This window comes from Schistocerca piceifrons, chromosome 2 (assembly GCF_021461385.2).
Source record: "Schistocerca piceifrons isolate TAMUIC-IGC-003096 chromosome 2, iqSchPice1.1, whole genome shotgun sequence".
Taxonomy (NCBI): Eukaryota; Metazoa; Arthropoda; class Insecta; order Orthoptera; family Acrididae; genus Schistocerca; species Schistocerca piceifrons.
The window spans coordinates 1,055,399,256-1,055,412,693 of NC_060139.1; the positions used below are offsets into that span (position 1 = coordinate 1,055,399,256).

Here is a 13,438-nt window from a genome sequence, read left to right on the forward strand (position 1 = left end):
CAAAGCTCACTTGTCGTGAACGGAAGTTATTACCGGCCGACTCTGCCTTCCATATTACAGACGTTGTTCGATACGCTCAGTAAGTTTACTTAATAGGCGAATCATTGGCTGGGAGTACAGTAAAACGATGTTTTCCGACAAAAGTGCCGACAACCTCAGCGATGTCGGCTGCGGCGACTCGGCCGCAATTCGCGATTCGGTCACGAGCGGCGGCCGCATGCAGTCGTGCGACCGCAGCGTCACGCCGCGGCCCCCGATAGAGCCGTCAGCGGGGCAGGTAGCAGGCACCAGCAGGTAGTAAGCAGGTGGCTGTGGGGCCGCCGCGGCATGGCTCTGGGCCGGCCGCGCCTCGCCAGCGGAAGGGCCCGCTGCCCGCTGCGCGCTATCTGCCGCGGCCGGCCCGCCGTAATGCCAGAGTCGTGTACGCGGCCGACTCGGATTAATTGTCGCCGCCAGCGTCCGCTTTCCTCAGTAAAAGCATTTCGTGTCAAATTATCTCGTCCACCGTGAAGTTCCGAGCGCCGGGTTTTGCTGTGTCCGCTGGTCGGTATTTCGAGCGAGGAAGACTTTGTCGACAACACGAAATGGATTGCAGAAGGGGAGAGGAATAGTCGACGAGTTTTGATATTTCGGCAACTGACGATGGCCGAAGTAGAGACGATACACACTACAGATGGGCAATAGTAAGAGAAGCGTCTCTGAAAAAAAAAGGAATTTGTTATTGTCGAATACAAATTTAACTGCTAGAAAGGCGTTTCTGGAGGCATTTGTCTCTAATGGCCTTGTATGGATGTGAAACTCAACGATAAACGATTCAGGTAACAAGATAATGCTGAAGATAAGATAAATACATCGAATAGCTAATGAAGACGTACTGAGTCGAATTTAGGAAAAAAGAAATTTGTGTGACAGCTTGACTAAAAGAACATATGGAGCCATACGTAGACTTGAATCGGAACTAGTGACGTACCGCCAATTAGCGGTTTATTAGTTTGGATTGACACCGAATGTTGTTTATCATGTTCCAGGCTACTTAGGTCTTATGATATACATGAATGCGTGCTGTCTGTTCTTGCCGGCCGCAGTGGCCGAGCGGTTCTACGCGCTACAGTCTGGAACCGCGCGACCGCTACGATAGCAGGTTCGAATCCTGCCTCGGGCATGGATGTGTGTGATGTCCTTAGGTTAGTTAGGTTTCAGTAATTCTAAGTTCTAGGGGACTAATGACCTCAGAAGTTAAGTCCCATAGTGCTCAGAGCCATTTGCACCATTTTTTTTTTTTTTCCTCTTCTTTCGGCATGTCGGGAATCTCAAACTAGAGACCATGGAGGACACGGAAAGGGGCTGTGGATTGGTGCCGTTAGGTGTAAATGAGGGTCACCTGAGGTGTGTATCGATTATATGTTGCTAAGAGATCAAGTGTGTTTTCACAGTCGTTTACAATTGGAGTGGTCTCATGAACTAAGAGCTCGAAATAAATTTCAGAGAATGCGCTTAGCACTATTTCGGATGATGTTTTATGCGTACCTCCAGATGTAAACATGTATTTTAAGCAACATACTGAGGATAAATTGAAGCCACTACCAACTATAATCGTACGAGTCGGGTACATGTTCGAAACTAGACTAAAGTTTTCTTTGAATTTCAGCAATTGTATCATCTGAGTTCGGATGTCTGTAAAAGGATCCGATTATTTTATTCCGTTTGCCAAGTATGACCTCTACCCATACCGACACACAGGAACTATCTACTTCAACTTCGTACAAGGCAAACTATCTCGGATAGCAACAAACACGCGACCACCAACTGTATTTGACCCACACTTTCAGAATATGGTTAGTTACTTCGCAAAAATTACGGCTGAGCTTATCTCCGGCCTTTGCCAGCTTTCAGTGCCTACAACGATTTGAGCATCAGTGCTTTCTATTAGCTCTTGGAGCTCTGGTATTTTCCCAACACAGCTACGACGATTTCCGACTGTTATACCGATGGTGTTCGACCTGCACACATTGAGACTGAAGCCCTTTTTGTGTTACCCCGAGACCCTCTAACCTAAAAAAAAAAAAAAAAAAACTCCCAGTCCACGCCACACAGCCCCTGTTTCCCGTGTAGCCGTCTCTGCGTGTAATGGTCTACTGACCTATTTAGCAGAACCCACTTACCTATGGCGCAAGTAGAATCTGCAGCCTACACAGTCGCAGCACCGCCTGAGCCTCTGATCCAGAGCGTCTAATCGGCTTTGTACCACATGTCTGCAAACGGTCCTGTCGACTATGCTGCAAATGGCGAGCTTTCACCACTTCCGTTAGCCGCTCGAAACCAGAGAGAATCTCTTCCAAACCAAAGCTACACACATCATTGGTACCAACGTGAGCCACCACCAACAGCTGGCTGCAGCCTGTGCTCTTTATGGATCCGGAAGCACCCTTTCCACATCTGGAACGACTCCACCCGGTATGCACACAGAGTGCACATTGGCTTTCTTCCCCTCCTTGGCAGCCATGTCCCAAAGGGACCCCATAAAGCTCCTAACAGTGGAGCTCCCAACAATAATCCCAACCTCTGTGACTGCTCAGACCTTGCAGGATGAGAGGTTCCCTCTGTAACAGGACACGTGACTGCATCTGGGTGAGGGACAATGTCAGCCACAAACAGCAGCAGGAACCAATTTGTCAGACTAGCTGCGGAGTCCTTACGTTCAGTCCCCTGGGAAGTCTTTCACCGCCTGCCATATCCTGAGGCGACCTCCCACTCGATCAAGGAGAGGGGTCAACCTCAGTGCGAGCAGTAACTGGGCTGGCCACCATTGCAGACCGATCAGCAGACTTGTGAGTCATGCTGGACGTTCGTTGGATACCCACGGCTGGTCTACAACTGTGATGCCCATCCACTGCAACTTCAAGCTGTGTAACCAAAGCCATCACAGCCTGGAGCTAAGAGTGAAGTGTCATCAACTCGGCTTGCATCCGCACACAGCAATCACAGTCCCCGGACAATAAAGACTGCGGAAAACTACACTACACTTTCAGTTTACACCTTATGATAAAGTTACATTTCACCTGAGGTTGTGTTTTTCAGTGCCACGAAACCGGTTGTGATCTGACACCAAAAAGATTAAATACAGCTAAAGCGACTTGTTAAGTCCCAAGATGTACTTTCTGCCTGACCACCTGCCAGCCAGGAAAAGGCGCTTGTTCACACACCCTTGCTGTCAACAGTACACCAGACAGTATTTTCCAATGCACAAGTAGAAACGACAAACCACAGGCAGCTGAGTAAGGCAAGACATAAAAGAAAGAAACAAAAACGCTGTTTCCTGAATATAGGCAGAAACCACTGAAAGAAAAAGCATTTACATGCTCACGTTGCCATAGTCTGCAGGGCTGTGCTCACATTCGTAGTGCTAAGTGAAATACTGATAAAAGATGAGTGCACAGTATGATTGTATACTGTTAAAGTATGATGTCAAAGTTGTTCCAGTTTGAAGGTGTTATAATTCTTAAATCAGTTACGCTGCACATCCACTTTTCAATTTTCGAATGAATGCTTATCGAATGGTGTATTTTTCTGAATCATAATTTCTTGGAAGATATATTAAAGCGGTGCAGTAAGCACTACTGCCAGCGAATCATCAATATGATTGGATTACAACATTTTATATATTTTATTGTATTTAAGAAATTTATTATTATTGATGTTCACTATATCCATTGTAGACGACGAACTGCAACCAAACATTGCAGCTAAATACTGTGTATGTGTGTGTACTGCCAGCAAGATATTCTTTATCGGTAATAATCTGCCATGCATAAACACTCCACGTGCACTGTATGTACCTAAAACATAACAACCTTTAAGTTTCATAGCAGCGTCTAGCTGCACGTGGTCCCGAAAAGCACAACCAACTGATGATGAACCATAAATGGCGTGAAAACTAGTTAATGGTGTAGAAACTAAACTGAGTCAAAAACTCAAAATACTGAGTTTGCATAATACAACTCAAAAAATCACCAACTTATTGTTATTATTAACATTTTAGGCATATCTGGCACTTCAAAAAGGAAGTATGATGCAAGTTATACTTAGAGGCGAAGCACAAGGGGGAACGAACTGTGACCCTACCACATCCGAAACTGGAATACGATATGTGTTTGGAAGTAACATGGATGACACAGAAAAAGCTGTATCCCACACATAGCTGTTGTAGAAATCCCGAATTGTAGAAGTTATACTTACGTGGTTCTTCCTGACGCAAAGCGCAAATGCAAACACTAAAGTATAATTATTCAGAGCACATAACACTTGAAAACATGTGTACACCGTGGTCTTATGGCGGCTTTGTTGATTACGAAAGTGGAAGATCTGTTATATGAAACTGTGGTGTTACAAAAGTCTTCCACTATTAAGCTATGATGTCCGTATATTCACGACGACTACTATCGTGAAACGGCATATTAGCTATTTAGATCACCCAAAAGAAACTATGATTCTAATGTCGCATAATTCAAATGGCTCTGTGCACTATGGGACTTAACATCTGAGGTCATGTCCCCTAGAACTTAGAACTACTTAAACCTAACTAATCTAAGGACATCACACACATCCATGTCCGAGGCAGGACTCGAACATACGACCGTAGCGGTCGCGCGGTTTCACACTGAAGCGCCTAGAACCGCTCGGTCACTGCGGCCGGCTCGCATATTTATTTAAGCTTCTTGTCGTGTAACAAGATGTACACTATGTTGTCAAAAATATTCGGACACCCCAAAAAACATACGTTTTTCATATTACGTGCATTGTGCTGCCACCTACTGCCAGGTACTCCATATCAGGACCTCAGTAGTCATTAGACATTGTGAGAGAACAGAATGATGCGCTCCGCGGAACTCACGGACTTCGAACGTGGTCAGGTGAATGTATGTTACTTCTGAAATACGTCTGTACGCGATATTTCCACAGTCCTAAACATGTACTATTTCCGATATGATAGTAAAGTGGAAACGTGAAGGGATACGTGTAGCACAAAAGCGTACAGGCCGACCTCGTCTGTTAACTGACAAGAGACCGCCGACAGTTGAAGGGGGTCGTAATGTGTAATAGGCAGACATCTGTCCAGACCATCACAGGTTTTCCTAACTGCATCCAGATGCACTGCAAGTGCTATGACAGTTAGGCAGGAGGAGATAAAACTTTGATTTCATAGTCGAGCGGCTGTTCATAAGCCCGTAAATGCCAAACGACGCCTCGCTTGGTGTAAGGAGCGTAAACATTGGACGATTGGACAGTGGAAAAACGTTGTGTGGAGTGACGAATCCTAGTACACAATGTGGTGATCCGGTGGCAGGGTGTCGGTTTGGAGAATTCCTGGTGAACATCATCTGCGAGAGAGTGCCAACAGCCGGCCGCGGTGGTCTAGCGGTTGTAGGCGCTCAATCCGGAGCCGCGCGACTGCTACGGTCGCAGGTTCGAATCCTGCCTCGGGCATGGATGTGTGTGATGTCCTTAGGTTAGTTAGGTTTAAGTAGTTCTAAGTTCTAGGGGACTGATGACCATAGATGTTGAGTCCCATAGTGCTCCGAGCCATTTGAACCATTTGATGAGTGCCAACAATAAAATGCGGAAGCAGTGCTGTTATGGTGTGGTCGTGTTTTTCATGGAGGGGGCTTGCACTCCTTGTTGTTTTGCGTGCCACTATCAGAGCACAGGCCTAAATTGATATCTTAAGCACCTTCTTACTACCCACTGTTGAAGAGCAATTGGGGGATGGCGATTGCATCTTTCAACACGATCGAGCACCTGTTCATAATGCACAGCCTGTGGCGGAGTGGTTACACGACAATAACATCCCTGTAATGGACTGGCCTGCACAGTCTTGCCCTGAATCCTAGAGAACACCTTTGGGGTGTTTTGGAACTCCGACTTCGTGCCAGGCCTCATCGACCGACATCGACACCTCTCCTCAGTGCAGCACTCCGTGAAGAATGGGCTCCCCAAGAAACCTTCCAGCACATAATTGAACGTATGCCTGCAAGAGTGGAAGCTGTCATCAAGGCTAAGGTTGGGCTAACACCATACTGAATTCCAGCATTACCGATGGAGGGTGCGACGAACTTGTAAGTCATTTTCTGCCAGGTATCCAGATACTTTTGATCAATCACGTATATCTTCTTTTAATAAGTCTGTCTTCATTTCTCGATCCAAACGAGAAACAAACAATGTTTTCTACAACGACATTTTATCCAGAAAATAAATCAGTTTAATAGTTTTCAACCCGCTTACTGGCGCAATATTTAGTCGTAGTTTACGCCAAGAAATGGGTGGTGTCGGAGAAAACTATACCGATAACACCAGTGTCAAACGCTGTAATACTTGGAAAATATATAGGCAGAAGGCAGTTTCGGATGTAAGCAAAAATGAGACAAATGATGATACATATATTAAATGAATGAAACGAAATGCACATGGCACTATCAGTTAGCATTTCTGCTAGCTGCAAAGACATTTTTTAACATCTTAAGTACTTGTAGAGTATTTTAACACCTTATTTTAATTTGTCATTAGATTGTATTTACTGCTGCTGCACATAGCATCACGAAGAATATGTCGGCCTGATGTACGAGATTGTGCTGAAAGGAATGCCTGTGAATTTATTATTCAGTTCTCCAAACTGGCTGAGGCATCACATGTCATGAATATTATTCGGAGCTTCGCAGCCACAAGCTGCAATACACTGCCGCTAGAGTGCTAGTATATGGCCGTGTGTAACCAAACAACGTCGGTTCGTGGGAAACAACGTGGCGTAATCTAGTTCCGAATTGGAAGAGTTCTACCACACATGGAGCATCTTCTCCTTCAGCATGAAAGTGCCAGAGCGCACACGAGCGCTGCGACGTCTGAAACACTTTAAAGAGTATTCACATTAGATATTCGGGTGCACTACTTTTCCGCTCGCACTCGCATGCTTGTTTTGTGTTAACTGTGCTTGATGCAGCACCTCCTTGTAGCCGGACGACGTTCCTTTCCTCAGTGTAGGGTAGAGGTAGGCATTTCAGTCAAATTGACAATAGCATGCCTGTGCACACTGCTTATGTTACGTCTCTATTCTAATAAGTGTTTTTATGGGTATTTTTTCTCTCTTATTTAATCCAAATAATCATTCCGAATAATAACAGTCTACGATTAGGGTTTTTTTCTTTATTCTCCTCTTTGGCTGTGTAGAGATAATAGCGATTTATACCTGTCATCTGGATTATTGTCATTTTTTCGATGAAGAATAATAATTAATATTGTTATATCTTTCCTCGATTTATTATTTTTTTTTTTTACAACTACGAGTATCTAAGACTTTCCGAATTTTATATCAGTATTTCTATGCAGGCACTGTCAGTGACAACAGGTTTCAGTTTGTTTCAACAAGCAGTTGCTACAGATTACACGGAATTCGTGCGCCACCATCTACTAAAAGGATTCTCTTGGTTATCTGCATTTTACGGAGACAGTAGCTTGTTTTATGCATGAAATGTATAAATTAGAGCAAGTGGAAAGGAAGAAGACCGAAAAGAGATAAAGTGCCGAGGTGTTAGGCAGGAAAGGAGCAGCTCAGGAGGAAACTCTTGGACAGTTGAAAAGGAAGAGAGTAATCTCGTATATGCTGTTTAGAGGAAATTATAACACCATCAAAAATTTCACTGTACAAAGTAACTACCGATCGACACGGCAGATAGGCAGCGACAAGCGGCGAGGCTACGCAGCGAGACTACTACGCGACATCCACGACAGGAGTTCCCAGTAGATAAAAGCTACTGAGTTTTTTTAATTGCGCCTTCTTACGAAACGCTAGCGCTCAAATAATTACTTTATTATGACAGATTAGCAAGCGCTACTCGGACCTGTTGATAGCGGATGTTCACCAATGCCGTCGCCGACCGCAGGCGCGCCGACTTCGGAACAGCGATGATAATAGCCAGCTAATTGCTGCAAATCCAGCGCGGGGTATCCGGACGCCATCTGGACCGCTCTTCGCTGGCAGGCAGGGAGCGACAAGCGAGATAAAATCAGCGCGCTCTGTGACGCACTGGATGGCGACACAGACCGTTTCCTTTGTCTGCGACCACGCCCGCCGACAGAGCGAACCACGGCGAACGCAGCGTGGGCTGTACCTAATAACGAAGCGTCCGGTGAAAGCACAGCCTCTGCGCGGCTTCCTTTTGCCTTGACGCCCTCAAAATATCGTATTTAAATTATTTTTGTGTGAAATCTTATGGGACTTAACTGCTAAGGTCATCAGTCCCTAAGCTTACACACTACTTAACCTAAATCATCCTAAGGACATACACACACACCCATGCCCGAGGGAGGACTCTAACCTCCTCCGGGACCAGTCGCACAGTCCATGACTGCAGCGCCTCAGACCGCTCGGCTAATCCCGTGCGGCATTTAAATTATTGTCTACCCTATCAGTCAGTATATACTAAAGTGCCATTTTTATACACTGTCCAGTCATATTAATGTAACCACCTGTCATAAGCCTGAATAACCACCTTTTGCAGGGCGGACCATTGCAAGACGTGCAGGAGGAGAGCCAGTGATGTTCTGGAAGGTAGCGACAGAGATGTGGAGCCACCTCAACTCCAGTGACGTGCCCAGCTGCGCAAGGTTTCTCGACTGAAGATCTGGGGCGCGAAGAGCCCGATCGAGATGATCCCACGGGTTCTTGATTGAGTCTAATTGCGGTGAATCTGGTGCCCATGGGGGTACGATAAACTCATCCTGGTGCTCTTAGAATAAAGCACGTACAGTGCGAGCTGTGTGCCTCGTTGCTAGTAGATGTTCTCGTGCCGAGGATAAAGAAACTGCATGTAAGGATAGACGTGGTTCTCAAGAATAGACGCATACTTTTACTGTTCCATTGTGCCTTCCAGAATGATAAAATCACACAGGGAACGTCCTAAGGCCTGGAGGCTTTCGACAATTATTGCAAGGTGCTCGGTTTCAGACGTTTCACGCCGTACACGCCAACGGACATCTGTCCGATGGAGCGTGTAAAGTGATTCATCTGAAAACACCACCTGTCGCCACTCAGTAACGTCCAGTTTCAATATAGCCGATGGACAGCAGTCAGCTCGGATGCGTGAACGAGGCGCCCTATGCGGAGAAGCATGATCCGTAACGTTCGCTGAACGGTCGTTGAGGAGATCCTGTTGATAGCCTCTTGCTTGACATGGGCCGCAGTTGTTCAACAGTTGCACGTCTGTTCACCCTTCATCTACATCTACACGTCTACATCTACATCTACATGACTACTGTGCAATTCACATTTAAGTGCTTGGCAGAGGGTTCATCGAACCACAATCATACTATCTCTCTACCATTCCACTCCCGAACAGCGCGCGAAAAACGAACACCTAAACCTTTCTGTTCGAGCTCTGATTTCTCTTATTTTATTTTGATGCTCATTCCTACCTATGTAGGTTGGGCTCAACAAAATATTTTCGCATTCGGAAGAGAAAGTTGGTGATTGAAATTTCGTAAACAGATCTCGCCGCGACGAAAAACGTCTTTGCTTTAATGACTTCCATCCCAACTCGCGTATCATATCTGCCACACTCTCTCCCCTATTACGTGATAATAGAAAACGAGCTGACCTTTTTTGCACCCTTTCGATGTCCTCCGTCAATCCCACCTGGTAAGGATCCCACACCGCGCAGCAATATTCTAACAGAGGACGAACGAGTGTAGTGTAAGCTGTCTCTATAGTGAACTTGTTGCATCTTCTAAGTGTCCTGCCAAGGAAACGCAACCTTTGGCTCGCTTCCCCCCCAATATTTTCTATGTCATCTTTCCAACTGAAATTGTTCGTAATTTTAACACCCAGGTACTTAGTTGAATTGACAGCCTTGAAAATTGTACTATTTATCAAGTAATCGAATTCCAACGGATTTCTTTTGGAACTCATGTGGATCACCTCACATTTTTCGTTATTTAGTGCCAACTGCCACCTGTCACACCATACAGCAATCTTTTATAAATCGCATTGCAACTGATACTGGTCTTCGGATGACCTTAGTAGACGGTAAATTACAGCATCATCTGCGAACAACTAAGAGAACTGCTCAGATTGTCACCCAGGTCATTTATATAGACCAGGAACAGCAGAGGTCCCAGGACGCTTCCCTGGGGAACACCTGATATCACTTCAGTTTTACTCGATGATTTGCAGTCTATTACTACGAACTGCGACCTTCCTGGCAGGAAATCACGAATCCAGTCGCACAACTGAGACGATACGCCGTAGGCCCGCAACTTGATTAGAAGTCGCTTGTGACGAACGGTGTCAAAAGCTTTCCTGTCGATAGCTGCCATTACATCGTGCGAATAAAGAGCTAGCTGCGTTGCACAAGAACGATGTTTTCTGATACCATGCTGATTACGTATCAATAGATCGTTCCCTTCGAGGTGATTCATAATGTTTGAATACAGTATATGCTCCAAAACCCTACTGCAAACCGACGTCAATGATATAGGTCTGTAGTTTGATGAATTACTCCTACTACCCTTCTTAAACACTGGTGCGACCTGCGCAATTTTACACTCTGTAGGTACAGATCTATCGGTGAGCGAGCGGTTGTATATGATTGCTAAGTAGGGAGCTATTGTATCAGCGTAATCTGAAAGGAACCTAATCGGTATACAATCTGGACCTGGAGGCTTTCGACAATTATGGCAAGGTGCTCGGTTTCAGACGTTTCACGCCGTACATGCCAACGGACATCTGTCCGAAGGAGCGTCTCAGCAGTCGTCCTGCCCACCTGTTATTTCTAGCCCGTTGTCCTCCACACTTTCTTCGGTGCTCGTTTTCGATAGGGTCATTTTTCCGTCCACGATATGCTTTAACCACGGCGGCACTCGAACAGTTTACAGACTTGGGTGTTTTGGAGATACTTCCACCCTTTCCCCAAAGCCAATGATCATGCCATCCTGGACGTGAGATAAATCGCTCCATTTCCTCATTGCGACGATAACTGCTTTCAACGTCCTCCCGACACACTGTATATACCCTCAAGTGCTAGTGCTGCCACCTAGCGTCTGTGAGTGGTTACTGTACGTTGACAAAATGGGAGCATATCGCGCAATACACGAATATAGAAAAAGGCGGGATGAGGTCGTCAAAATAACCCACCAGACATTGGGACAGCCGTATCGTTTAAAGAAACACCTTCCTCCAACAACCCATAAGACTCACTGTTTTAGAAAATATTGTATACAAAAATTACCGGAACCGCAGGTTAACAACTGACGAAACGATCCGTTGCACTCTACTTGACGTAGCAGTGATCAATAATGCAGAGCGAGTCACCCTCGTTGTAGTAAATCAGGAGAAACGAGCACCTGTTAATTTGAGAATCACATACAATGAGGAGGACAAATACGGGGATCTGACAGGTAACATTAATTTAAAGGCAAACAGAAGACTGAGTACATCGTTACCACCGCATACATCGTTCCTGGGGTAGGATGAGTGCAAAATGACTTCACGCATTGCGTGCAGACGACGTGGAAGACGAGAGGGCAACGGTTGCGGTGGTTGATCGCCAGCGAGTCATTCAGTAAACCCCCGATCGCAATAGCTATTAGAGTCGCTTCACAAGAAAAAAAAGGCCATGTATAAAATATGCATAAAAAGTAATGAGCCAGAAAAAAATTCTTATTCTAAACAGTACTGTAGCTTATTAAGAAAAATTGTAGGAAATCCAGAAGTGTGCACATTTTGCCACAATTTGATAGATCACCCAATAAAATGAAATCAGTACCGGATATTGTTAATAAACAGAAAGAGAATGGGTGCGTGGTAAAAGAAAGACTGTGTGTAGCATATATTGTTAATAATTACTTTTAAAAATATTACAGTCCGCTAAGATTATTTGATCATCTTAAAACAGGAGGGTATTTATAACTTAAGTGCTAAGCCTATAATGGTGCACTAATTCATTCTGTCATCATTTAATATATACATACACGACGTCATGAAGACATGGTAGGATAAAGTAGTGCGCGATCATAAGCTTAATGATAATTTAATCATCTATTATTTGCTGATGATTAAATAATCTTAGTGGACTCAGGAGATAAATTAAAGACAGCAGTTTGGTCCTTGCACAAGGTAGTAAATCATTATAACATGACAAAATCTAAACGTAAAATTAAGACAATGACATTCCATGGTAAAGAGCATTTAAGGACAAAAGTAATAACTGACAATGAGCAGATAGAACAAATAAATACTTTTAAATACCTCATGTATCACACGCAGTGATCAAGAATACAGAGTGCAAAACTTCCAAAATTTGGGATATACTATAAGTCTCACTCTCCTCAAAAAAGTTAGAAAAGACACAGTACTAAATTTTTATAATGTGATGGCAGTACCAGCTGTAGTGTGCGCGTCAGAACCTCGGACTCTAACTGCCTGTCAAAGGAGGAGGACTGAGACAGCAGATGTGAGAGTCCTAAGACCTTTAGCTGATTACAGTCTCATAGATCCGACAAAAAATAATGAAACAAGGAATGAACTGTTTTGTCCAAAGCATACTTCATAAAATAGAGGAGTACAGAATGAAATGGGATGTACACATTCAAAGGGATCCAGAAGAATTAATGCCTAAAATAATATCAAATGTACACCTGAAGGGAAAAGGGATTTTGGGCTCCTAAGAAGAGATGGAAAGATCAGTTGTAATCCACTTGAAATTGGAACAGACAAGGATGCCTAAACCAAAACTGGATATGGTGATGAAAAATAGGTGAAAAAACTGCTGCAAAGGTCGTAAGTGGCCGATCGGGATCATGTGACCGCTGCGTCATCCTCAGCTGAGGATGCGGAAAGGAGGGGTGTGTGGTCAGCACACCACTCTCCCGCTCGTTATAATGTTTTTCTGTGACCGGAGCCGCTACTATTCGGACGAGTAGCTCCTCAATTGCCATCACGAGGCTGAGTGCAACCCGAAAAATGGCAACAGCGCATGGTGGCCTGGATGGTCACCCATCCAAGTCCCGGCCACGGCCGACAGCGCTTAACTTCGGTCATCTGACGGGAACCGATGTATCCACTGAGGCGAGGCCATTGCCATGTATCCAATAAGACACTAAAAAATCTTCTGTCACTTCTCAAAGACATTTTATCGTGTCAGTCATAATGTTCCATTAGAGAAGTCAAGATTTTATGGGATACATAATTCAGCAAATGCCTGATTTAGTTCTTATTTAAGAAACAGAATACAGAAAGTTACCTTAGGCTGTTTGAGTAATACAAAGGGCAACGTCACATCATCTGCACAGTGAGAAATTACAGTCGGAGTCCCACACGGTTCGAAATTTACCCACTATTGTTCCTGCTCTATGTTCATGATCTGCCATTTCATTTGAAGCAGGAAGCAGCATC

At 44.7% G+C, this 13,438-nt stretch overlaps 1 protein-coding gene and 1 pseudogene across 1 annotated transcript in view; both read right to left on the reverse strand.

The window, feature by feature from the left end:
• Positions 1-8,007, reverse strand: part of LOC124776115 (homeobox protein unc-4 homolog) — a 158,650-nt gene extending 150,643 nt beyond the window's left edge. The window contains exons 1-2 of the mRNA XM_047250957.1: positions 7,911-8,007; positions 90-386 (exon numbers count right to left, since the gene is read on the reverse strand). Of these exons, the coding sequence (XP_047106913.1) occupies positions 90-386; positions 7,911-8,007 (394 nt within the window). The remainder of the gene's footprint in view (positions 1-89; positions 387-7,910) is intronic.
• Positions 8,008-13,007: 5,000 nt separating this feature from the next.
• Positions 13,008-13,125, reverse strand: LOC124778449 (annotated as a pseudogene).
• Positions 13,126-13,438: the final 313 nt, after the last annotated feature.